The sequence below is a fragment of the Chroicocephalus ridibundus genome, chromosome Z (genome assembly GCF_963924245.1).
Source record: "Chroicocephalus ridibundus chromosome Z, bChrRid1.1, whole genome shotgun sequence".
Taxonomy (NCBI): Eukaryota; Metazoa; Chordata; class Aves; order Charadriiformes; family Laridae; genus Chroicocephalus; species Chroicocephalus ridibundus.
In genome coordinates this window covers 28565864-28592608 of record NC_086316.1, presented here as the reverse complement: position 1 = coordinate 28592608, position 26745 = coordinate 28565864, and the positions used below count along the sequence as shown (strand labels likewise).

At 35.5% G+C, this 26745-nt stretch overlaps 1 protein-coding gene across 2 annotated transcripts in view; it reads right to left on the bottom strand.

Moving 5' to 3' along the window:
* The window catches only part of CHD1 (chromodomain helicase DNA binding protein 1), a 64603-nt gene that overhangs the window by 14697 nt on the left and 23161 nt on the right, over positions 1 to 26745 (bottom strand). For both annotated transcript variants that reach the window (XM_063319455.1, XM_063319456.1), the window contains exons 5-30: positions 25903 to 25970; positions 23578 to 23727; positions 22996 to 23276; positions 21372 to 21597; positions 20460 to 20560; positions 20021 to 20199; positions 18871 to 18998; positions 18094 to 18310; positions 17404 to 17493; positions 16335 to 16525; positions 15083 to 15271; positions 14607 to 14769; positions 11978 to 12130; positions 11430 to 11501; positions 9574 to 9723; positions 8851 to 8999; positions 8469 to 8565; positions 8283 to 8378; positions 7158 to 7334; positions 6817 to 6977; positions 5468 to 5509; positions 4613 to 4743; positions 4126 to 4264; positions 3295 to 3445; positions 2047 to 2169; positions 1522 to 1659 (exon numbers count right to left, since the gene is read on the bottom strand). In XM_063319455.1, coding sequence (XP_063175525.1) covers positions 1522 to 1659; positions 2047 to 2169; positions 3295 to 3445; positions 4126 to 4264; positions 4613 to 4743; positions 5468 to 5509; positions 6817 to 6977; positions 7158 to 7334; positions 8283 to 8378; positions 8469 to 8565; positions 8851 to 8999; positions 9574 to 9723; positions 11430 to 11501; positions 11978 to 12130; positions 14607 to 14769; positions 15083 to 15271; positions 16335 to 16525; positions 17404 to 17493; positions 18094 to 18310; positions 18871 to 18998; positions 20021 to 20199; positions 20460 to 20560; positions 21372 to 21597; positions 22996 to 23276; positions 23578 to 23727; positions 25903 to 25970 — 3762 coding nt within the window. The remainder of the gene's footprint in view (positions 1 to 1521; positions 1660 to 2046; positions 2170 to 3294; positions 3446 to 4125; positions 4265 to 4612; positions 4744 to 5467; positions 5510 to 6816; positions 6978 to 7157; positions 7335 to 8282; positions 8379 to 8468; positions 8566 to 8850; positions 9000 to 9573; positions 9724 to 11429; positions 11502 to 11977; positions 12131 to 14606; positions 14770 to 15082; positions 15272 to 16334; positions 16526 to 17403; positions 17494 to 18093; positions 18311 to 18870; positions 18999 to 20020; positions 20200 to 20459; positions 20561 to 21371; positions 21598 to 22995; positions 23277 to 23577; positions 23728 to 25902; positions 25971 to 26745) is intronic.

The following is a 26745-nucleotide window of genomic DNA, read 5'->3' as shown; positions in this document are numbered from 1 at the left end:
CACCCTGGAAAGGCATATATAGAATCCATTGCAGAAAAACAGATGAAAGAATGCCTAATACATGAATCTGAACAAGTTAATTAGATGAGGTATCAAGTAATTAGCCCAACCAGGACTTCATTATTTAGGTATCATGGAAACTTCCCAGCAAAAATCCAATGACTTCAAGAGTTTGCTGAATGTTCTAGCAGTTAAACAGTTAAATTTTAAATATTGTACACAGTATGGCAGCTAAGTAGTTAGAGCCAGCTGTTTAGATGGTGAAAGCCCATTCTTGTGTATGGTTCAGTTTTTGGAAGTGCAATTGTCAGTCTATGTCCAAAAGTATTGAAGTGATGAATAACTGTTGTGAAATATACAAAAGGGGACAGGATTCTAGGCACTTTACCAAAACATAACAAGTCAATCAACTGACTGGCAGCATCTTCTGTTTTGAGTGGAGATGAAGTCTAACACTCATTTTTTTAACTAGACTGAACACTTACTAGTTTTAGGATTCAGTTGTCCATGTTAATTTACTGGGAACTGCGACAACGTTTACAGTTCTTAGCCTTACATTCCAGACAAACATAAGCCAGTCTACCTTCAAATTTTTAATTTTTTTTCTCTGGCTTTACATTTTATTCTTCATAGTACAATATAAATACATACAGGAATGCTTTAGTTAAAAATGATTATTTTTTTATAGATATATCATGGTTCTTCTAAAGCTGACTCAGTTTTAATTATAAAGAGTTAAAACTCCTCTAGAGTGAGCTGACAGTTACAATGTTTTTTAATTATTTAAAACGGTTACATAAGACACTTCAATTTAGTTTATTTTAAACCAAGTAGAAAGTATTTTAATGATACGTATAGATTTGCACTGATTTATTTCAACTACTTTCAAAGTCATAAAATTAGCTATGACATGACCCTAAACTTTACCTAAATTTTTATCTGTAATGATTTCTGCTGTGTAAATATTAGAAATAAAAAGACCCAACACAAGTAGAGCCCTAAAGGAACACACCAGAAGTAACAGAACACAACAAGGTTAAATAGTTGGTTAAACAGTCTTTTTGGATGATAAAAGCCATGACCTAACAGGAGATTTCCTATGGAAGTCTTGAAGTATCATTAATTTGTGCTGCTCATTCTAATTGACCTTCATGTTTTTTCCTGAGCCTAAATAAAAAAAAAACTTTACCTGAAGAATATCCATCAGTAGTTACAACACTTATAATTGTGTGTTACATTAGGTTTGCATTTCTAGCAGATACAATGCTGAAGTCTTTAAACAATACTGAAACTGAGCAATGCCACTTGTAATTAGACCACAACATTTTTCTGTAATATAATTTGGAAAACTACTCATAATTCCACAGCTACTGGCTGTGGAATCATTAAATTTAATCATTAAATTAAAACAGACACAGTATTATATGTGCTTGTACTGATGCAACATGCAGAAGATAAAATAGAAATTGACAGTAATAGGAGGAACCGAATAGCCACCTTTACCATATGAGAGATACTTACCTTGTTATCCTCATCATCATCTTCATCAGATTTTTCTGAGGGTTGCGGTGAAGAATCACTTTTTATTTCTTCTTTTATTTTTGCAGCCTTTGTCACTTTATTCTTCTTAGTTCTTGCTTTCCTCCTCTTTGAGTTGCCCTGAATGCAAATTGGTCTCTTTAATATGTCAACTGACAAGCATCCTTTAACAGCAGTTGCAATAAAAAGATTTGTTTTCACATCAAATAAAGGGTTCATTTTATTTTACTTATTGCCATTAATCATCACCACTCTTCTCAGGACTGGAGACAGAGCATAGTGCAACACTAGAGAATACATAGAAATAATAAGAGAATAATACAATATGAAACTCGCAATCAATTTCTTGAGTGAGTCTTGTGTAATATGATTTGCAATACAGAGTAATACTACATAAAGAAAAGGAGCAGAACTAAAAAAAAACAACACAAAACCAAGAAGAGGATCAGCTACCATGTCCATATGCATATTGTTTTATCTCAGTAACGAATGCCAAGTTTTACTTACTGCACCAGCAAGCCTTTGTGCTTCCTTCCTTGCAAGGTCTTTATTCAGTAATTTAATGAGGTAGTCTGCACGAGTTTGTAACTGCTTCGCCTGGGGTTTCTTATCTGGATCATCAGGCAAAATCTGAGAACAATGGCAGTATCACAGCTATGAGTACATATTATCAAGTTTGGAAGATGCTAGGCTGGTGCACACAGAACAGAAAAAGCTGCATAAAAGAAGGTGGAAAACAATCCATTTCAACTATACCTAATAAATACACCGGCATACTTGTAGCAATGGGGAATTTCTTAAATGTTTTCATTTCTCTCCAATCATGCAGCCAATGGAAATTGCCTCCCAGTTTAAAACAAACTCAAGAAGCCAGACTCAGATTTCTGTTTCCACTCCGATACCTAATCTAAGAAATTCTGGCACACAACTCCTGGCTCTGTCTCATTCATCTTCTAAATGCAGACCTCACCACGAGGTATTATAGAAGTCAAAAAACAGAAATGGGTGGTTCCAAAAACCCAGGCAAATTAATGGAAGGCAGGAGTAGGAATCGTTATTGAACGAAATTGGACACAACCCTAGCTCCTCAAATGCCAAAGCCATAGATTGCTGGCACTGTCACAAAGTTTACTTCGCTCTGGTCTTTCCCTTAATACCTATTGCTCACCAGTGCTGTGACGGAAAGACAGCTTCAAGTGAAGAACCTGGGGATTAAGTGGGGTGGGGAAACTTAATCAAATCTCTAAACAAAACTAGAACGTCTCAAATAGAGAAGCAAAATACTTAAAAGAGAAATTCAAATGACAGATGTCCCAACTACATGGAAACACGGCAATACAATTGACTGCAAGAAGGAATACTTCAACTGAATACAGAAGACCTTAAAATCTAGTAATATAGCACAAGACGGATACTAAGAAGTACAAGTGATGTATAATGTCCCTGCAATTTCAGTTATCGTAAAATGAGCTCTTTCAGTAACTGTTTTTAGTAGCATTATTAACTAAACAACAAGAGTCCTCAATGAACATTAGGAAAAAATTCTTCACAGAAAGAGCGGTCAGACACTGGAATAGGCTGCCCAGGGAGGTGGTGGAGTCACCATCCCTGGATGTGTTTAAGACTCATTTAGATGTGGTGTTAGGGGATATGGTGTAAGGGAGAACTTTGTAGAGTGGAGTTGATGGTTGGACTCAATGATCCCAAGGGTCTTTTCCAACCTAAATGATTCTATGAAATGTTATAACGACATACCTTCTGTGTCAAACTGAGATCAGGATCCATTTTTATCATTTCCCAGCTGCCATAACCATATTCATAGATGCCTATTAACAGATTGGAATCATCTTCCTTACCCCAGTCTATATCAAAATGAGCAGCCTTGGTGTGGCATGGGATGACGTATCTAGCAGAAATAAATTAAAGACAAATAAGGGATTTTTACTTTTGACATTTAGCAAGGGGGAAAGGAGCATACTAAAAGTAATGTAACTAGATTTATTTTCTCTGCTAAGATGCTGGTATATTTAGGAAATTAATCCAAATACTTATCGTTATGTTCTCCTAACATTTCTATAAAATATTTATTGAAAGCACCACTGAAATGTATTTTAAAGCTGATTACGACTAAAATATGAAGAATTTCATGGCGAAGTCTGTGGCCATGAGCTGTACCACAGACTTGGCTAACCATGAATAAAAAAGCATAAACAACCATCCAAGTGTAACCGCTAACTAAGTGGATAGTTTAGGGATTGTGACAGACAAGGTGGCAAGGGAAAAAGTACAGAGGCAGAAATAACTACCTCTGCTGCACTTCGATAGATAGTGTCACATATTATTAGTAACTGAACAGAGTCCTCAGTAAATACAACTGAGAAGGCAAAACCGGTACAGACTTCTACAGCACAGGAAGACAGGCAAACGAACAGATGTGGAGCAGGTTACTGCTGCCAGTCCTTACAGGGAATAGAGGGACAATGCTGTCACAGTGTGCTTTCAGTCAATGTTGTCTGAAAATAGCTAGTAAAACTTGAAAAAAAATTTAAGTTACTACTTCCTTTAAAAAAAATAATAAATCAATACCTTTTTCTTTCTTCTGGATCTGAAGGAATGGATTTGTGCAATGGTGCCAACTCTTCTTCATGAGAGATGACTAGCTTTGCATTCACCTGCACTCCTGAGATTCGGAATGTTGGGCCTTTAACTTTCCCAAGTCTACCTCCTTAAAAAAAATGACAAAGCTATTAAAATATCTACCTTTACAAATATCATACCAAAAAAAGTAAAGAAAACAAGTAAGACTGATGCTATAGCAGCAAACTTTTAATTATACTGAATGACCTTTTCTTAACCAAACTGCTTTCTCCAGTGAGAATTCACACACAGAAAGGGGAAAAAAAAAAAAAGTAATCTTCTTACAACCCTTTTTTAAAATCATCCAGCATGCCAACATTTTTGTTTGTATTTTCCCCCAACAGAACTGTTTTCTGTTATGATCAGATCAGAGTGCAAGAATAATTCAGACTTCCTGACATTTGTGGTGCCCCTAAGCCCCCTGAACACATTGTACCTGCTCTTTCTTGTCCAGATGAATTGTCCTTTAAAGCTTTAATGCATCCATTATGTACAAGCTCTCCCAAACGTCTGAGATCTGTCTCTGATTTATCAACTAGCTCAGCATCTCTAGCTACAGCATCTAACCTGTAATAAAAGAATAAACATTTTTATAGCTGTGAAACTGTAGTAACTGTGAATGACTGCTTCAGACTTTGAAAATAGAGAAATGATCACGTAAGATACCAGTCACCTGCACTTACTATGCTGTGTACAGTTTTGATCCGAGAAAAAAAAAAAAAAAGTCATTCAGGTATCAGAGGACAATACACCAAGAACTGTAAAGAACCCTAACTTTATAGTGTTGATTTAAATTACTGTACATTTCTTCAAAAAAAGAAGATGAAAGATTATGTATCATATGTTCATATAAATATTTATAAGGAAAATAAGGACGGTAAGCTTTTCTTAAAATACAGAATAAGAAAGCTTAAAGATAAGAAACGACAATAAGGAAAATGCAAAACTAACTTTGACGGTCACAGTGGATAAACTGATAGGCTTTCAACAGGCTGTCAAACAAGACAACTGAATGATTACCACCAATGAAGATTAAACAAGACGGCAAGTAAAGTATAAAGAGAGAAAGCAGTCCTGCAAATTGAACAGTTTATTGTGTGGCTGTTGCACACATACCATACCATACATGAAGGAAGGGAAGATATTAAGACAGCCATGTAATACTGAAAACAAAAGACTAGACACTGTTGTCTTCTCTTTAGCCTAGTGTTTCTTGGTATATTGTTCTTAATTTTTATGGAAACAAAGGTTCGAAGTTGATACAGAAATAATAATAATCAAACAAGTTTACCTTTCAAGAGGGCCACCAAATTTCTTGTAACTCTTGATAAACCTAGTAACGGAAAAAAAAAATAGCCATTTAAATGTATTCTTAACTAATTACATTGGTTTTAAAATTTTATTAATACAACTATTAATCTTGGCATAATGATATACAGACAACGGAAGGAAAAAAAAAAAGAAAGAGAGAGAGGGTAGGGCAGCTTACTATATCCAGATAACCCAAACCAAGTCAGAGTTTTACTGGCTTAAGAACTGATGTAAATAAAACAATAGAGGGTACAATTTATTTCAAAATTGCTTTACTAATTTCACAAGACGGAAGATTCAGCAGCTGGATGTGTCTAATCATAAAAATTTAATGTGCATTTACAGTAAATAGAGATTTCGGGCACATCATGCCTTACATAGTAAAAGAAGCAGCCTGCAATAGGTGATTTGAAGATTTTGGAGAATATGACATGAAAGATACTCTCTGTAGGAATGTGTAAGCAATGAAAAGAAACTGCTGATGCCTGTGATAGAAAGGAAGTGAAATAAAAATAAAATAAATAAAAATAATTTAATAAAAGAAAGAAGATTTCCTCAACAATTAAGGCCTCAAATTGCTAGTGCAAGCATGGGAACAGCCTTGAAAAAAGTACAAATTCGCTGTGTTGCTAGAAAAAATGGAAAGGCAAAAAAGATTACTGAAGTTACTTCTCTAACCAAAAATATTTTTTAAAGCTTTACAGCATTTTAGGAAAACATGCATACTTGAATTTCAGACGCAAAGTAGGATTTCAGAAAACCAAGAGTTCCTTCTCCTTCTACCAAAAAAATATTTTGGCACCAAATATTGAAGGTGCCTGTTGTACAAGATTCAAATAGGATTTTATATTTTTTTAGTTTAAAAAATGCACGATAGAACAGTAATTCAATTACTGTGTCAAGAAGCTTAAAAAGAAAACAAAACCCACTAAAATTTTGTAGTTGTCACCAGAAAAGTTTTACATATTCTTTCAGGACTGCATTTTTTGGATAAAGTGATGGGAAGCAGATTATTTTGCTTGTATGTCAAAAGAAAAGCCCACCCATTGTAACAACTGTTTTTTTAAATCACTGTCTTCATGGATTGCAGTAATTAACAAATTTAAAACAATCTAGAATATTTTTCAAACCTAGTTTTATCCCTCATTAAAATCTATTCAGAATCTTGCCATAACAGTTCACTATGTCAGAACCACAAAGCACAGAAGGGAAAACATTACATGCTGAGAACAACGAAAATTTCAAAAATTCAGGAGAAATTAACCGCCTTCTGTACTTTCAATAAAAATTGTCTTATCCTTTTAAATGTGCATGTCCCCCATATCTTACCGCCTGATCTCTGCATCACTAAATCCTTTAATATTTTCTCGAGGAATAGTTCGTGGTCTTCCACGTTTTTTCGGCCGTTTTCTTTCTGAGATGGAGTCACTATCAGATCCAGAGTATCTTCTGCTCCTACTGCGCCTCCCTTCACTTCCATTAAAGCTGATCTGAAATTTCAGAATAAGTAGTTCAAAGCTATATGATTAACAAACCTAAGTAAAGTTTTACCTAGCCCGTCAGAAATATGTGTTGAGAAAAGGAAAAAAACAACCCCAAAACCCAACAACTCCCAACAGAGTAAACCAACAGCAACATAAAAGCACAAGTCAGCCAGAACCAAGAGACACCTGTTTTGCACAGTTCCTCATCCTTGGGAGCATATATATTTCTTCAAGTTCTTTTTGTCTTTCCTCCTCTTCTATTCTACGCCGCTGGAGTTCCGGAATTATTTCTTCCCAATTTCTTGAATTTCTTTCTGGTTCCAACTCAATATCATCTTCATCCATGTTGGAAAAGTTGGCCACCTTGTATATCAGAATATATGTATTTTCACCAAATCAATACATGACTTTATTTTAAAAAAAACTGAGCAATTAACATTTTAGAAAAACAATTTCTAGATGGCATATTTTACGTATTTTTATATAGGCTATTGTTTTATAATATATATAAAATTTATATATGCAAAACGCGTTGTGAAACACTGTCTCTAATGGAAGTATTTTTATTCATTTATGAAACAGACAGACTCCACGCAACCTGGGCTACGATGAGAAAAGATGAGAATCTTTTTCTTCTTTTAAAAGTTGACTACTACAGATGCATAATGAAACACCTCCCCAATAGCTGTATGATTGTTTTTTAACTTCCTTCAAAAAAAGGCTAACAACAATTGAGTGCCTGAGTTAATGTGAAGCTATAATAAAACTAACCAAACATTAATACACCCTAGAAAACAAAGTACGATGCAAATGAACAATCAGCAGGACAGCTATTTAATAGTCTGCTGATCTAAGCAAATACATCATGTTCTGCCTTTTTTTTTTGCACTCAAATTATAATATATTTAACTGATAACACCTGGCATTTAAGTTTACATTAGGGCTAAAAGCTATTTCTAGATGTCACTGACTAAGAAATGCAAGCTTTCTATTTTGCATTCAACAAATCCACAGCTGCTTAACAACAAAGGTGGTAAATAAAACACAAAACTACCTAGAATTCTAATCATTAACACATTCATAAATATATCTTATTTTATTAGCAAAATACATCATATATTTTTAAATGTTTATACTAATGGTAGATACTTTGTGTAAGTGAAACCACATTTTAAGTAAAAAGACATACAGGGTTGACTTACTGAGACATCTGTTTCATAAGAATGGAGACAGACAGGTACACGAAAGAAAAATAGGTCCATTTATAAAGGAAAGTGTAATTGTGGCAGGAGGGAGGGAACAGAGCCATACCTTGAACTGTGAAAGCAACTCATCTCCTACAGTTAATGGACCTGGCTCATTTTCCCGAGTTTCTGCCCTCTTCAAGATTTCATCTATATCCATTTCCTAAAAGAGAAAAGTAGTTTCTCTTTATAATGAAATCATTCATACATATTTTTGGTTGTTTTATCTATCTAGACCAGAAACACTACTTACCTGGGGCTCTTGTTCTTCCCCTTCAGGTTCTTTAAAAAGTTCCTCAGCACCAAACTTTAAAATTGCTGATAACTCCTCCTTATTAAAAGGTGTTGAGCTGAAATAAAGGATGTTTCAGGAAAAACATTTTATCTTAGTAACTTGAAAAATTTCGCTATAATCATGAGTCAGTTAATCTTTCTTATTACTGTTAAATAAAAACTGCATTTTTTTACCATATATATTTAATATGCAAATAAAATCTATAAAGACAATATACTTTGCATCTTTACTAATTTAACTTCATTTTGCCTTTCATTAACCAAGTGAAATAACTTACATTTTTACTTACTTGTCAAATATACTTAAGGGTAAATTGGTATGGAAATAAATACAAATATACCTTGAAGGAGTAGAGCCTGTATGTAGTATGGTTTTCCCTGTAGTGTCCATTCTCTGAATTACTAAATGATCTAACACCATCTTTTTCTTGGCTCTTTCAAGAATATCTTCTTCTACAGATCCTTTTGTGACGAGTCGATAAATATTAACCTATGTATATTTAAAAAAAAAAAGTAATCAACAACAAGGAGAAATCTCATTCTTCATTACATACCTTCTGAATTTATTGACTGTTTTCCAATATGAAATACTAGTTCAATCATGCTACCACAGTCTTTACATAAGGATTAAGAAAAAACAGAGAAACAATCTCTTAGACCTGTCTTTTTTAAACTTCAGTGATTTGGCCACAGGCAAAACTGCTGTATTTCCAATTATTACTGTATGTCTTCTGCTAGAAAGAAACTTGAAGACAATTAAGAAAAGTTTAAGGAAGGGGGAAGTGCCTGCTGTAGCAGTTATTTTCTAGAATGACGTGATGCCAATGAACGTGGGAAAGACAAGCCCTTAACTCTTTTCCTTCTCCCATCCACGTACCACAGCTCCACATAGGGAGATTTAAAAAAAAGAAAGTTAAATGAGCTTTACTAACATTTTTGGACATGGGCAGCAAGTATTAGTTATTCTCAAAAACACACGAAGACGGAATGGTGCAGACAGAGAGGGGACAGCTACTGTATAGAACCTTTCTTCAGGTTTGGAGCTTAAAGCTGAATGTGTGTACCTGTTTCTTCTGTCCAATCCTATGCGCTCTAGCCTGTGCTTGTAGATCATTCTGTGGATTCCAGTCAGAATCAAATATAACTACAGTGTCAGCAGATGCCAAGTTGATGCCTAATCCCCCAGCTCTGGTAGACAGTAAAAAGCAGAAGTCCTGAAATCATAAAATAAGGGAACAATAAGACGCTTGTTTATGCAGTCTGTGGCACAGACTACAAAATCACATACTACCAATTCCACAACTGTTCTATAGTTAAAGCTTCTTTAAGTATAAAGCAAACATTGATATCAATTTCTTTCATAAATAGTTACTGACTTATCAACAGTTTAAAGGAAGCAGCATCCTACAAGATGATCACCAACTAAAAAATCCCAACCAAACAGAAGACTGGCAAAAAAAAGTACAAAACCCATACTATTAAAGCCTTGTATGTTACAAAGACCCTCTCCCATGGCCCCTGCCACAAGCCCTAGAAGACTAAGCAGCCATGCCAGAGCAGGGAAGATGCCTGAGCGTACAGGCGACTGCTTAAGAGATGGGAAGCAAAAGTCTTCTGCCAGGTTCAATGCTGTTCAACATATTCACGGACAATATGAAAATGGCATAAGCAACGAGGTGAAAAAGCCTGATGATGATACAGAATTATTCATTCAGAGACAACTATGAAGGACTGCAGAGGGATCTTGAGACATGCCATAAATCAACATATAAAATTCAAGAAAAAACAAAACAGGTTAAAAAAACCCCAAACCACAACCCCATTCTCAGTACAGTTCCAGGAAACAGCAAACTATTACACTCAGGGATGAATCCTGAGAATTCTGTTAGAATTTCCACGTAGCCCTTAGCTCAGTAATGGCCAAAAACCACACAGAATGTTCTAAATTTTCAAGAAAGAAATAAAAAATTCAACTGTGAATCTTTTTGCTGCACAAATGCATAGTTTGCCTCCATTTTTGAAATGCATGAAGTTTAAATACCTCTTCAACTCAAAGAACGTACAGTGTAACTGTAAAGATTTCAGAAAAAGGCAAAAACATCTATGCCAGAAATTTGAACGAGAAATAAAGTTTTGTATTTAACAAATATCTGAAGTTTACGTTATGGATTTAAGTTCTTCTCCCTCCATCACAGAAGAAACAAGCTCAACAGCAATACTGGCAAACACTATCCTTCAATTACTGATTCAAAAAACCCAAAACTAAGCCAACCTCCCCTCCCCCAAATCTGCCAGTGTAGGACAAAAGATTTAAGCTGGTCAAAGGTATGTAATGGCTTGCATATTATGAATGCTAAATAAACTCCAAATCTTCTGATCCAGAAAAGAAAGAATCTGTAACAGATACCTAAATATTCACACGTTGCTCACAAAGAATGGCTAGAAATCAGTTCTTCACTATTTCTTCCAGGGCAAGTAAGGAGGTGTAACAAATGAAGACAACAGAGGCCAGATTTGAAACAATTAAAAATCGTTGCTCATGCAAGGACGTACACGTTAGTTCTGCCCATTGCCAGAGGATGTTTTTGATGCTAACTGCTTGTGTAAGTTCAATGCTCTTGTAAACATTGCTGGATTAAATTCTACACAGCAACAAAGCTGAGGTTGAATTTCTGCAGCATTTATATAGTAATTAAAATTACTTTGATAATAACTTTTCGTAAGTTATGTGTTTTCTACTTAACCGCTTCTTAGAGAAAAAAAAAGCCCAGATGTAAACCTTATAGCCTAGGCAATAACAATGAATTTTCAACCTTATTGATATGTTCCTCACTTGTCTCAGCGTTCATTTTTGTGCAGTGTTTTTTTATATTTCTTGTGGAAAAAAATGAAACAGATTCCTTAGGAAAAAATACCATACCTCTGATCCTTCTGCATTAAAATGATCCAGTGCTTGTTTCCTCAATTCTCCTTTTATTGATCCATCAAGTCTCTAAAGAGATTGAATATTATAGTTAAAGAGATTCCTATAATATATTAAAAATGAAAGCAACTTGGATTCTCTGCCAAAACTGTTATGTGGAGTAAAAAAATAGAAGTAACACAACACTTCATATTATTTTTTAGTTCATCTGTTTAATTTCAAAATACTGTTTAGTATATGGCAATTGCCAGTCTTTCTAGAAAAAGATGACATTTTCTTATATCTTTTCTTAAGTAAAGTGATAAAGATCCCATGATGACAAAACAGTTAAAGCTGGAAGGGACCTCTGGAGGTCATCTTGTCTAACTCCTGCTAAAGCAGGTTGCCCAAGGGCAGGTCCCGGCGGCTTTTGAATGTCACAGAGTATGAAGATTCCATAACCTCTGGACAACTTGTTCCAGTGCTCTGTCACCAGCAAAGTAAATAAAAGATTTTTCTTGTACTCAAGATCAAAGCTTCTTGGCTACTACCACCAAGATTCTTACCTGAAAGGGAAACTGACGATACTTCAGATATTCTGCTAGGATGTCCAGCATCCTCACCATCTGTGAGAAAATCAGAACTCTGTTGCCACGTTCTCGCAGACGAATCAGTAGCTTGTCAAGAAGGATTAGTTTCCCGCTGCTACGTATTAAATGCTGCAAAACCCAAGAAATACATATTAGAAAATAAGCTCATCACAGCACTATAAACACTGCAGTTGGTTAGACATTCATCTGAGGTTTGCTTTTCTTTCTATTGACATGGGAAGAAAAAAAAAAAAAGGACAAATTCTGACATTCCTTCAAAATTTTAGTTTAAAACATGCATACAATATATACTCTCCTAGAACTAAAAAAATCAATCCACCAAATTCACGTGACAATACTGCTATATAAGTTCACTAGGATGCAGCGTTAACTGAACATGAAAGTTTACTCTGGTTTTTGTTTAGTTGATTCTAACTGAAATCAACAGGCTTACCAACTCACATATTTTTAAAGGAAATCATTGTCCAGTTCCCTCTCTTACAGTCACATCTTAACATCTCATCAAAACATTAAGTAAATGCATGGGCTTAAAAATTTAAGAAGTTGTGATGCAGGCCCAAGTTCTTTATGCCAAGTAAAAAATAAAATTAGGTAACCAATAAAATAGAAGATTGAAAAAAAATTACTTTAGTACTACTTTCTCTTCACTTCCCATCTTTTAAAAAGAAATACGTACTGCTGCTTAACCCTCTGAGTATTTTTAAACAATGCCTATCAATCAAGTTTGTCAGGAAAGATGAAGTGAGAGGAATCTTGTTTGTGGTGCTTAACACTGTAACCCACCTAAAGCCCGTTAATCCTTGTCCTGGTTTGAGGTAAAACAGAACCAGTTTTCTGTTTTGTAATTTTATTTTTTAGCTGAGCCTCTTCTAACTGACCAAAGTCTGAAAGTAACAGCATGTTGTTCAGAAACTGTTCCCTCTCGGCGTGGTAAGACCTGATTATACCAAGGAATGGTGTGCACAGAGGCTCTTGCTTATACCTATTGCTATAACAACCAAGGTCAGCTAACGTCGCTGCTTGCCCCGTTAGAGGGTCGGAGGCAGAGAAGCATACAGGGGTCCCACCTGCAGGAAGGAGGGGACAGGACAGTTTTGGTGACCCCAAACTGACCAACAGGGTATTCCGCCCTATCTGCCATGCTCAGTATAAAAGCTGAGGGATCAAAAGGTCAGCTCTCTGTTCTTCAATGGCCATCGTCTGAGGAGGACTCTCTCTGTTTGTCTGCCTTTGATCCCGATCTGGGCATTCCTGACTCCAGATCCGGAATTCAGCTCCTGTCTGTTGCTGACTCCAGTCTAAGACTTTCCCTGTGTTGGCTGGCGACGTGATCGTCACCCTGGGAGCTGGATACGGTTTTGCATATATTGTATACTTTTTAAAAAAATTCTGTTATTATTTACTATTTTCTTATTTATTAAGATTTTCATTAAAGTAGTTTAGTTCTTTTTCTAAACTCGTAGATCTCTTTATCTCTTCCTCTCCTCTCTTTGGAGAGAGAGCAGGGGGGAGGGCCATCTGTCATTCTGATTGGCCAATCTGGCAAAACCAGGACAATCCCTCTCAGCTCTATTGGGAATCACCAGAACAGAAACTCAAGCAAATGTGAAATTTAATGTTGAAAATGTTAGGCCTCACGTGGGACAGAATTTTGGAGAATGCTATTTTTTGAGCTATGTGCTTCTATACTTTATGCCAGAAAGAAGGCGGACACTTGTCACTGCACAAACTAGTAGCTTTGGGAAGGTATTTAAATCGTCTACTTGAAAGCTTACAGAAAAAAAAAAAAAATCATCTTTCTAAATATTTATGTGGGTGTAAACTGTGTTAACAACAACAGTTTTCTTATCTGTTGCTGGGCTGCTCAACAGTTTCGGTACAAATATTAGTCAAAACTTAAAAAAAAAAATAAAACACACTGTCTTTGGTGGGGATGATAATTGTTTTCATCTGTTACAACAAAAATAACAAAATCAGACTGAGCTTTAGATCCTTTTTACTTTTACTTCCTTTCACTTTTGTTGTTTGCAGGCATATCAAGAACAGTATTTGATTACAGAAAAAAGCTTAAAAGCATTCTATAGATCACTTCCTGCTATCACATAGATTGCTGGTGTATCACTGCCACTCACATTACATTTACCTTGCTTAGCTCCTTTATTTTACTTTGGTTTAAAATAGGTCTCAAGACTATTTTGCATGAAAATACACAGCCTGTTTCAAACTATTTCCTTTTTACTTTGATTGTAATTAAAATCAGGGATATTTTATTTAGTCAGAGAATCATAGATTCATAGAACAGTTTGGGTTGGAAGGGTCCTTAAGATCATATAGGTCCAAGCCCCTGCCATGAGCAGGGACACCTCCCACTAGACCATGTCTCTCAAAGCCCCATTATTCAGTTCCAATTAAGAAACAAAAATCAATTCACTTACCTGTAAAACCCAGGATGCCCATTTTCCAGAGAACCTGTTTTTTCTTAATGTACTTCAATAAGAATTAATAAACTGACAGAGCACTATAAAATTGTGTAAATAATTAAAGTAAAACAGAACTTTTTTTTTTAATTAAAAAGTGACATTACCTGTAAGGCCTCCTGTTTATTATAGAATTCATTATCATCTGGTGGTTTAATGAGGTAGCAATGGTTACAACACTTCTTGAGTTCCATCATTATGTTCAAAAAGCCTGAGGTACTGCCTTTTGAACCTTTACTGAGGGCTTTATAATTCCTGGTTAAAATCCACCTACGATACAAGATGTACAATATAAGTAATTTCTAACTATATGTGGAAGCAAGACAGGTGTAAGCTCTCAAAATATACAAAAGCTAAAGAAAAAAAAGCAGCTCCCAAAAGAATGTACAAGGATGCCTAACAAAAGAAGTTACATGAATAAACAGATCAGCGTAGTTCTTGAGTCCATGCTTCACAGAACTTTACTGTTGTCAAACCCTAGAAGCCTCAAGTTCAAATTGCATTATAAAAACTATTATACTCCAGTAAATTGCATGTAGACGTATCACTAAAACAGCACAATTTACAAAGTAGTGTTACTTACTTATAATATTGCTTCTGCAATGCACTCATTTCCATTCTCAGAATTTGCTCAACTTTAGCAGGTAAAGACTTTTCTACATCTTTTTTAACTCTTCTCAGTAGAAACGGTTCAAGTTCTTTGTGAAGACTTGCATAACCATACTCTCTCCCTTTGCCATGCTCCTCTTCAAAATCTTCCCAGGAGGAAAACCTTGAACATAATAAAGAATGAGTGCAAAATAGTGACATAATGTGAATGACCTGAAGAAGCAAAATTCAAGAAGATAACACAAACACAGAAAATGTATAAATATACCACAAAAACACACACACACATTTGGGTTTCTTCCCCATTCCTTTCTGTTTAATTTATCCAATTTCTGAATTTTAATCTCACAAGACATTCCAAATACTTTCCCTGTAGATAGAAGAATGGAATTTTCCAAAAACATTTACAGAATGAAAACTACTGAATTTTGACTTCCCCAGTGGAAATACAAAATTCCATTATTACATTTATCAAGAGCAGCATGAAAAGCCAGCCGCATGGTTGGAGGGTGTGCAAGGGAAGAAGAGAATACTTAAGATACGTTTTGCAGCTTGTGTGGTCTAGCCGAAACAATAACTATCCTCTGCTAAAACACTACGAGAACAGACATGATAATCAAATGAAGAATGGGTACCAGACCATAGTGACTTTGCTTGTAAGGTTCTGAAGATGTCACTACAATCCATAGCTCAAATTAAATGGAGCTATGGTGCTTGGCATTTACAAGATGTCTGACAGGAACACACGATCTCACAAATGAGCTGTAATTTATCTTAGGTATAAACAAAGGTCAGTACAAAACAAGGTCAATACAGTAAGCTTACTGTATGCAAACCATAAGAGAAAACCAGGATATCAGGCATCTTGGTACAAGTTTGTTTTCATTAATAGTACTAACACAGAAAAGATGCCATTCTATTTCCCCGGAGCAAATCCATACGGTTTTCCTCCTAGGCTAAGATGAAGCCTTTTTTCCAAATTCTGACCCATAAATCAATCCATCATTTTTTTTGACTGCTAAAATGGAAAAGGGTGACAACTGCTACCAGCGTTACTTACCAGCAGCAGCATGAAAAAAATTCATGCATCTACTTTATATAGAATATTTAAATTATTTTTCAGTATGATTCTCTACGTCTATGGATTCTCAAATCACTACACTACTTCACAATAACAAACTTGACCAAAAAAATGTTTAAAAGAATCATGTAAAACTCTTCCTTACTTTTCTGGCATGATGAAGTGCAACAAAGACCAAAGCTCTTTGAGGGAGTTTTGCAGAGGCGTTCCAGTAATAAGAAGACGATGGTTAGACTTAAAGTCAATTAAAGTCTTGTACAGAAGAGAGTCATCATTTTTTAAACGATGAGCTTCGTCAACTCCTATGAATGCCCAATTCAGACCACCAAGGAATGACTTAAAGAAATGGAGGAGGGGGGGAACATTACACAAATAAACACATTGCATGATTTCCCACATCTTACAATCAAGCTACAAACACCATCACTTTCTGGTTTATTTTCAATAAAATATGGACGGCTGTATGCTTTTAGTACTAATTATAGCTTTTAGATTTGCCAGATTCAATGAAAAGCTGTGCAAGCATCCCAAGAAAGTATCAATTAAATTTAAAAGGAAAAAAATGGTGAAAAGTCTGACTCACATTAATTTTTACATGACAGGGAAAAAAAAAAATAAAAAAAAAAATCACCATTGACCCTTTCTTCCCACCATGTACAAACAAATGAAGTAAAAATGTTCTGCTTCTTGCCTATCTATAAAAATTTCCATATACAGTTAGAAGGATTAACAATAATTCTCTGTGCTACCACTATGGAGACAGTATAAATACATGTACACATACTACTGTATGCACAATAACAAAGAAAAACTATATGCGATTTCAGAGTTCTGTATCACGTTTGGGGCTAGGGGCTGGGTTCTTTTTCAGTTCCCTCATGGTGGCTGGCAAAGAAGTAGAGCTCTTGAACATGGGAGCACATTACTACAGCAGTGAGAATTCCAACCAAAACAGAGAAAAAGAAGTGCTATCCACTTAATGAAATGCAAAAAGGCTGAAAGCCTCACCACACATACAGAATACCTAGGTGTGCTTAAAAACCAATGCCCACAAAAAAAAAAGGCAAAAACACAAACACTCACTATCATAGTTCCAAAAGCAAAACTATGAAACTCTCCATAAATTTAATGGTCCACAAACCAAATACATGCAAGCCTAAAGAGAGTTCTACACTGCAGAAATGATTTTTATCTCCCTGAAGAAGTGCAATTACCTTATCCTTTAGCAAAATTTCGTATGTTGTTAGAAGTATGTTAAATTTTAATCGTTTGGTCTGTGGATGCATCCATTCATGAGTTCTTATCTAGAAAAAGAATCAAGTGAAGTATAAGCTAAAGAAAAAAAGATCTTGCTGACTGGGATGAATTTAAGTACTGCAGTAATGTAAATGTTTAAAGACATACAATAATATTAACACAAAACAGAAGCACAACATATTAATACACACAAGACTGAACTTCCAACCTGCCTACATACTCTAAAAAAAATTTTTTTAAACTTCTGAATAAACAGCAAAGAATTTCTACACAACATGTTTCACTTTAATAGGTAAGATTACTAACATTCAGAAAACAAACAACAACCTTTCCAGAGATAAATTAAGATCGTGACTGGTTTACGTATTTATTTTTACTACATTCACCTAAATAATCAAATGGCAGAAGATACTATGTTTTCAAATGCAAGACTAAATTTTTAATCCTATTCGCTGTTGAGGAGGAAGGAATCTTTCATACACATATATATCAGATCAAAAATCAAACTTTCAATTAGCACCTTAAAACACCTAGTTGCTCGGTATTTGCTCAGTCCTAACCAAAATATGGAGATTAGCAGAGGATAGGAATATGAAGTGAGACTTGTTTATCTACAAGCCTTTCCAGTGATAAAGAGAAATACTCACCATATTTCTGCTAGTTATATCTCCTAAGTAAACTACAGCATTCATCTGAGGAGCCCAAGTTTGAATCTCTCTTTGCCAAGATGTCAAGGTAGAAAGTGGCACAACCAGCAAGAAAGGGCCATACAATTGATGTTCGTGAAACAGGTAGTTCAGAAAAGAAATTGTTTGTATTGTTTTACCCAGGCCCATTTCATCTGCGAGAATACAGCTATTCCCTCTAAAAAATAAATAAATAAAAAAAATGGGGAGGAATTGAGCAAGAAGAAATTATTGTCTTTTGAGCATAAAAACTACTCATACAATTTTTCAAGATTTTGCAAATATACATCTTGAAGAAGTTTATTTCCATGGTTTTCCCATAAAAACAATTTCCACCTCTCATCTCCCTTCTTAATACTTGAATTAAATTAACAAAAAGCTTGCAAGTATTCCTCATCAGTCTAATTTTAAAAGTATAACACCAACGTTGACATTTCAGAAGCGTTTGCTTTGGTTTTACTGTTGTAGGTTCTTTTTTTTTTTTTTAAAAAAAAATATGACTTAACCCCATATGAAAATAAAAGCAAAGCAACAACAGAGCTTAGCTGTTTTTTGAGAACAGCCATGGAATTATAAGCTTTGGTACTACTTAGAGCAAAACAACTCCCCTCAGACCTCTACTTTGAGGCTACTGTATGAAACCCTCCACCTTCAAAAAAAATAACAGAAAAATCAATTTCAAAGTTTTACAAATGCTTACAATTTACAAACAGAAAACTCATTTCAGACTACACTTACTTGCACCAGGAGTGAGCAAGCCAATTCAATCCATTTAGCTGATAATCTCTTAACTCTAAACTTTCATGTCCTCCAATGTATGATGGTTGTTTCTTTAGTGCAACAAACCTTGGCCTCTGCTTTAAAACCTGTCAAAAGCAAACTGATCATCAGTCCTACTACTAACTGAAGTCACCAAGATGTCTTCCTATAGAAAAATAGCAGTAGGGATCTACTGGGTCACCAAGTCTAGTCTTTATCCACCAATGAAAACTAAGCCATATAAAAACATGAACCAATTTGCAAGATGAAATTAAGTTTGATTGCTAATCTAAATTTCACAATGGGAATGACATTAACTCACTCAAAGTTTATTTTTAAAATGAACTACAATACTAAACAAGTCCATCTTTGAATGCCAGTAAAAACGCTTTTTATCGACAAAAAGCTACTTAGTAGTGATATTTTCCACATATATTACTATATATCATTATTACTATTCTGAGCAACCTTCAAAAATTATTTCATAATAGGTATCTTATCTCTGGATTCTTAGAAGATTTTCAGATTTTTATTATCACAATTGATCCGGTGGCTTGAACCTGGCCAGCGGCTAAGCCGCCACCCAGCTGCCTACTCACTCCCCACCCCAGCGGGACATGGGACAGAACTGAAGGCAAAAGTGAGAAAAACTTGTGGGTCAAATAAAGGGGTTTACTGGGTGAAAGAAGAACACCCAACCAATCAAAACAAAAACCCACAACCAAAAAAACCCCACAAGTGACAGAAAGAGAGTCACCTTAATTCTCCAGGAGACTGATGATCATGAAGTCTCCAAGCAACAGCTACCTTCGAAGCCCCTGCTCAGCCCACCCAGTTTTACAGTTAAGCATGACATTAAATGGCATGGAATATCTCTTTGGTTAGTTAGGGTTAGCTGTAATGGCTGTCTTCCCTCCCAGCCCACTCACGGTGGGAAGGGCACAGCAAGAAACAGAGGCGGCCTTTACACCGTGCAAGCACTGTTCAGCCACAGCCAAAACAATAATGTGTTATCAACACTGTCTAGGTCACAAATTTAAAACACGGGCCATGTAGACTGCTATGAAGAAAATTAACTCCATCCCAGACAGACCCAGTACAACTAATCCACTGCAAATTACATACTCACCTTGCAGTCCTTAAAGGGAGTGGTCTTGGATTGATTTCTGCTAAAGTACTCGTCAATGCGTGCCTGAAACTTTTTGGCAATGAGCGCACCATCTTCCCAGCTACATTCTGAATAAGGCAGACCCTGCCACTTACAGTAGTAGTCTGGATAACCAGCCGCTGATTTCTGATTTGAATGAGCTACAGAAATGCACCACAGATATCTGATCAGCATTTTACTTCTGTATCTTATGAAAAAACTCACTTTAGGTAATAAGACAACATAAGCTAGCTTCATAATACAGACGTTATGACAACTTTTCTCTTCATCCAAAGTTTAGTTTTGGATTAAAAACTTAGTGATAGTCATATTCTAAATTTCTTAACTACAAAAGCAATATATAAACAGTGAACATAGAGAATTCTCAACACTGTTTTCTGTCTGCAAGTTTGTAACATACCAATTATTCTTTCCACTATCTGGTACTGTTTATGCAGATCATCTGTAAGCTCCTGCTGGCAGTTGTAATATTCCACATCTTCTGGAGAAGCATTTTTCAGCCTGTAGTGGGAATTAATTTACAACACTTATTACACTGTAGCGTTCTAAAACTAAGAAAATTTGGCAACTCTAAAGCCCTGAATGTATGCATCACAGAAACGTTGCTTAGAGAGCTTCTTTGAAGGGACAACTTAGAAATTCCTACTACAAAATTGTTGTATCTGGTTTATGTGCCTCATCATTAAGCATCGAGAATGCTTATCAAGAGACACAGCTACTACAGCTACTGGTAGTCATGCAGCTAATTCAACAGGAAGCAGTATACTTTACAGGCTATCTTCCTGGAACAGTATTCAGGGTAGCTCACTCTATAAGAATTCATATTATTATTAATTTGCTAAAAATCCCACCAGTATTAACCAATAATTTTAAACATACTAATAAAACTGAACACCAAAAAGGTGAATTTAAAATGTATGGATTTCTTCAGGTTTTTCTTCTCAGGTTTGAGCCAAGAAAATGGAATTCTTTAGTATTTTCTCGGCCCATAAGCCATCAGATTAATCTCTGCAGTGATTCCTGAAGAACTCTGATCAAAGAATAACCACAAAATTAGTAAAAAGTACAATTTATCATTTATTTTTAAAACTACCCATCTTGTTAAAACTCCATTTACAACACACACACTAAAACCAGGTTCAGAAGATTATGTTAAAGGAACATGTTAAAGAGGCTTCAGCCTTTGAAGGTTGTCTTTCTGTTGTGTAGACACTTGAAATTATGCCCTGGATATAACAGGTCTCAGAAATACAACAGAACATGTACATTGTTACAAAACAAGTATCATGGAAGTCTACATGAAAATATTCACCATCGTTTTGTTTCCTGATCCTTTTTCTTATAGTTGTCCAGTTTCTTCATTCCTTTAACATTTTGTTGCTTGAGCGTTTCCTCAGTTTCCCAAGTGTTATGGATGTGTGACCAGCCTTTCCATTTAATAAGATATTGTATTTCTCCTGGCTCCTTTGACTTTTCAAACCCAGCATTTGGGTCACCATCTGCCTCAACTGCATAGATGGTGGTTGCAGCACCCGTGGCTGAGAAAGAAACCACATCATAAGCCTTAATTAAGTGTGCATTGTCATAAGTTAACCAGTAAGAAATGTAGTGCAGAAAGTAATTAGTGATACTTTTAGATGAGCATATACTTGGCTAGTTATCTACATCTCTCATGTCATTACTCTTATTTGAATGATTATGACATAGATATGTTAATACATGCACAAGTAGTCAAAAGAGAATCAAAAAGGCAAATAAAACTTCTGCACCTAACCTACAATATCTTATCTTTCCTCGTGAGAATTTTTTTGCATTCCTAGTTTTTAAAGTGATCACCAGGCAATGCTCCACTAACACTGCTTGTTGTCTTCTCTATTACATTACACTCATCTCTGAGCATACAAAGGACATCTATCATGCTTGGTCAGCCCTAAGATATCAATAACCTATTTCTAAGGGACACAATAAATCTATTTCTTCCTAAACATGTTTTACTACTTTTTCTGCCTTTGTTATCTTATCTGGGAAAATTTTTAATGAAGTACAGTCTGTATCACAGCTGAAGCACACTAGCAGCAGGAAACAGGCCCATTTCTGAAGACAGCCAGGTAAGGCAATGATCACAGCAAGCTCCAGGGACCAGATAAAGCCACAGAGTGGCAACTGCAAAAGACAGCACCAGCAGCAACGTCATCTGGGCAGGAAGAATGTAAGAAGCTTGGTTTTGACTACAGCAGTTACACCATGCATTGGAGCAGGATACACTAGAATTTGGGACAGCATGGGAGAAGAAAGTTTAAAGGAAGAGTGCAAGTTCTGAGATGTGCCAGAAACTTTAACGATTGGGGTATAACTAATGGAGAACGGTAGCTCTGAAGTGCAAGGGGCCCAGGGTTGGGGTATTTTGGGGGGTTGTTTTTATAATCAGAATCCTAATTTGCAGACTCAAACACATAAGGAGAACTGCTAGATGCTGGATCCCATTATTGCTGGAAGTATGACATGCCTACCACTATTCACAAAATAAACTTTTAAGAGTAATCCATTCAGGGTTCAAGTTACTAGTCAGCTCTCCTATCTATTCTACTTTCTCCACTCCACTGTATATAATCTATACTGATCAAATAACACTAAACAGTACAAACAGTGGCATAACAATATGGTACGCACTTATGCAATACAGAGCTATCTTCCACTTCATTTTTATTTTCTACTTAGATATGCAATTCTTCTGCATTTTACTTTGCAACACTTAGAAGGGACTTCAAAAAGGAACATCCTTACAAATACGAAAGACAAAACAAGATGACTTTTTGATAATTTTAAAATTACTGCCGTTTATAAACCCCAGAGGTGACCTACAACTGAGAACATTTGCTGAAGTTGCACCACAATCCACTCTAGGATCTTAAGAACATGGACACACAAAAAAATACCTCCTTTTCGGCCAACTCGACTATCCATGAACTTCTCTATAGTTTCAAATTCATCTTCTTCAGGTTGTGGGACATCTTCTCCACAAACTTCAAGCAAATCATCAGAATCTGTCTTGGTTTCTTCAGCTTCTTTGTAACTAATGTTGACCGTTGCCTGGCGACGAGATCCTCTCTTATCATAATCATCATCATCATCATCCTCCTCCTCTTCCTCATCCTCTGATGAATCAAGCTGCCTCTTTTTCAGTACTGCACCCTTTTTCCCACTTTTTGACTTAATTCTTGAAGACAATAAGGTATAAACAATACTGATGTTTAAACAGGGACAGCTATAAATCTTCTGTATTGCTTTCTGAACACACGTATTTCATGAATGCTCAGTTACTCCACTTTCAGTTACAGTAGACAGGAAGGTATTCACTAGAAAGCATTACTATATTAACATCTTATGTAGCTAAAAAACCCAACCAACACAATTTTTTTTTTTAAATAAGAATGTTTTCATTCACGTGTACAATGGTAGCAAATACTCAATTGCTTATTAGAAATAGTACCACAGTATCCAAATGCATGACTTCTTACCTGGTTGGAGGTTTACGGCTTTTAACCTTGTTTTTTGGCTCATAGTCAGATTCGCTCTCTTCGCAACTGCTTTTCTCCCCATCTTCCTCTGATTCAGAATCGGAACCAGTTCCCGATACTGACCCTGATCCCGACATTTGCCAGTCTTCACTGTACATATTGAAAGATAAAAGAGTAACTTACACTGGGTATTTCTTTGGTGTTGGGGTTTTTTGTTGTTTTGTTTGTTTGTTTGTCTTTAAATCAGGTATTCATCCACAGGGTATCTGCTGTGATTTCAACGTTGTTCACAGATATAAAAATCTTGTAACAGTTATTTCAGCTGACGATGCAGAAAATTGTCATCGATGATTAACAGATAAGTAAAAATGCCCAATACCTTCAATGGGAGTTTGACCAAGTTTTCTGTTACCAAGAACTAGATTTAAAACCCAAAATAAAACAAGAATCTGGACTTCTGTATAAATTTTAGCATGAAGAAACGAGTTAACATGACATTAAGAAAACAAAGCACTTAGAAAGTCTAACTGGAAAGGTACGTATTTATCAGAACTTACATATACTCAAATCACAAAGCACTGTCATGTTATATTCTGGAGACTCCCATATTGTCTAATGCCTGTGGTCCCTGTGGACCGTGCAAAGAATCAGGAACTTTTGCACAGGAATCAAAAAAAGCAGATTTGAGAAATACATAGAAGAACTTGAATTGCAGCAACTTGTGAGTGGCACTGGTGCCCAAAAGCCGCCTATGAGCTCCCAAATCAGTGCTTCACAACCAGGCAGCATGCTCTCAGTAAGACGACACTTGTGACTGAGCAGCAGGATCTCCTTGTTCCTGCTCAATTGAGATCTACTTTGCAACAGGAAAGACGTATTCACTGATCAACAGTATCTTGCTTCAAAATCTGACTTTATATGGACAAATTGAATCTTAATAGCTTGACAAAAAAAAAAAGAAAGAAAAAGTCTGGTATACATTATTTTAACATTGATGAATCTTTATACTAACATCAGTTTAGGTCTACTTGACCATGGTGCTAGAGCAGTAGTAATGTTCAAAGCTGGAATATTACCAAGAAATCTCTTCCCTAAATTTCTGATCAGGAAGCCTAAGAACCACTGCTTTGATCCCTCTCTTCTCTCTTTCCTGTCTTGCAGGACATTGGGTTCTGGCAGAAATTACGTTTCCACTGCTCCAGTCATTCAATACAAATACATGTATGTGTCTATTGTGCAGACAGCACATGGCCAACAGTACAGAATGTCTTATGAGAATACTTTTTCTGAAAACAGTAAATTAAAATAATACTAACACAAATCCATAACCTGTATTTATTTGGAAATATAAAAAACAGATATTAAAGCACCATACTGTTAGGCTTGATCATGTACCAAATTATATATGGAGAAGTCTCTAATCTGCACGTCAGATAATAACTGCAGACGTACTTGTTCAGAAGAGCCATAGGACAAAAATTCAAGCACTGGACGTACGAAATCATTTGTTAATGAGTTCCTAAACTTAAATAGCCTTCCTTTAATGGGGTATCCTATCAGATGCAGTCAAACTCTTAACTAACAGAAGACTGTGAATAATAACTCATGGCTAGGGCAGTACCACTTTGCAGAGTTAGTGCCTTTTTTTTTTGTGTGTGTGTGTCCCTTTTTTTTTTTTTTTTTTTTCAACTACCATTTCCTTAAGATATTATACTGGCAACCTTGAACACTGGAGTGATTCATGAATTGGGAGAAAAGGAACGATAGAACAGTTCAATTTTTATGTACCATTCATAAAAAATACAGGTCACTGCATCTCACTGCCACAATAACAAAGTATAAGCCTTTTCACAACTTTTTGATCTATCATTTAAAAGGAGCTTATTTTTAGTTAAAATTCTATGCTAGCCAGTAAAGTTCATTGCTATCAGACCTATATTAACTTTTAAACATGTTCAGGGGAGGGGGAACTACAGAATTTGGCATTGACTAAGGGTTTCTATCTTAAATTTATTGTGGGACAATATACTTAAGTAATTTCCCATTTCTACAAGAATTTTTAGGGACAGCCTTCAGCTCAAAAATAAACTGCAACAAAGTATTTAATGCTCAGACTCTTTTGCTCACAAATTAATATGATATAGATGTTCCTTTGAGAGTTTATTTTAAATATTCCAATATGTTTATCAAAACTGGAAATGCAAGATGAAGATGAATTAAAAAGGGAACTTAATCATTTCAAGTGTGCAGAAATAAAGCATGAATTATAAGCATATGTCACTATGACAAAAAAATTATGTGATATTACTTATGAAAATATCTTACTCTTTATGTTTTTTCTTCTTGGTTTCACTGGATGAGTCATCTGCAGAATCTTCACTACTTGATGAGTCCTGCAAGTGAAGAAAAAAAACCCACCACATCATTATCTCAAAAAGAATGAAGTACTTCTAACATTAAAAAGATAAATCAGCTCCCACTTTCACATCGGAGGCATGTTATTCATGTTTTACCCTCTTTATCACCCCCAGTGTAGCTGTTAATGCAGAATGAGATAAAGACTGCTATTGTTTTTGTATTTATCCACCGATGAATACATGGTGCCAGCACAGCTCTAAAGAACATCACCAAAAAAACTTTGTTTAAAAAAGTAACCATTGTGCCTATGTAAAAACAATCATGATTTAAGGTGCCCTAAATTAATCAAGACGATAGTTCTACCAAAATCCCAATAAAATCTCCTAGCCTCAGGAACTTTCTGACCTTCTATATTCATTCACATCTAAACACCAGTTTAAGAAAATTTTGAGGATAATGGGTTTCTTCTTTCTCTACGCTCAAAGAAAAAAATAAGAACCCTCTTAAAATTAGATTTTCCTAAAGCCAAGATTAAGTTTAGATTTAGATTAAGATTTATCCTGAAAAACATCTTTCTGAAAGAGAATGCCTAACAACTGCTGTAAATTAATTTTAATGATAGGTGATTAAGTTCTGTGTTGAAGTTTTAATGATGAGTTGCTAAACCAGGCAAACCCAGAAATCCATCCAAATGAATGTGACTACAATGCATAATTTTTGTAATGAAAGACAAAAAGTTTGCTTTATAAATTCCATTTCATAGCCACAAGTGTCCTTAAAAGATGTTCCTGCTGCACAAAGTCAACATCT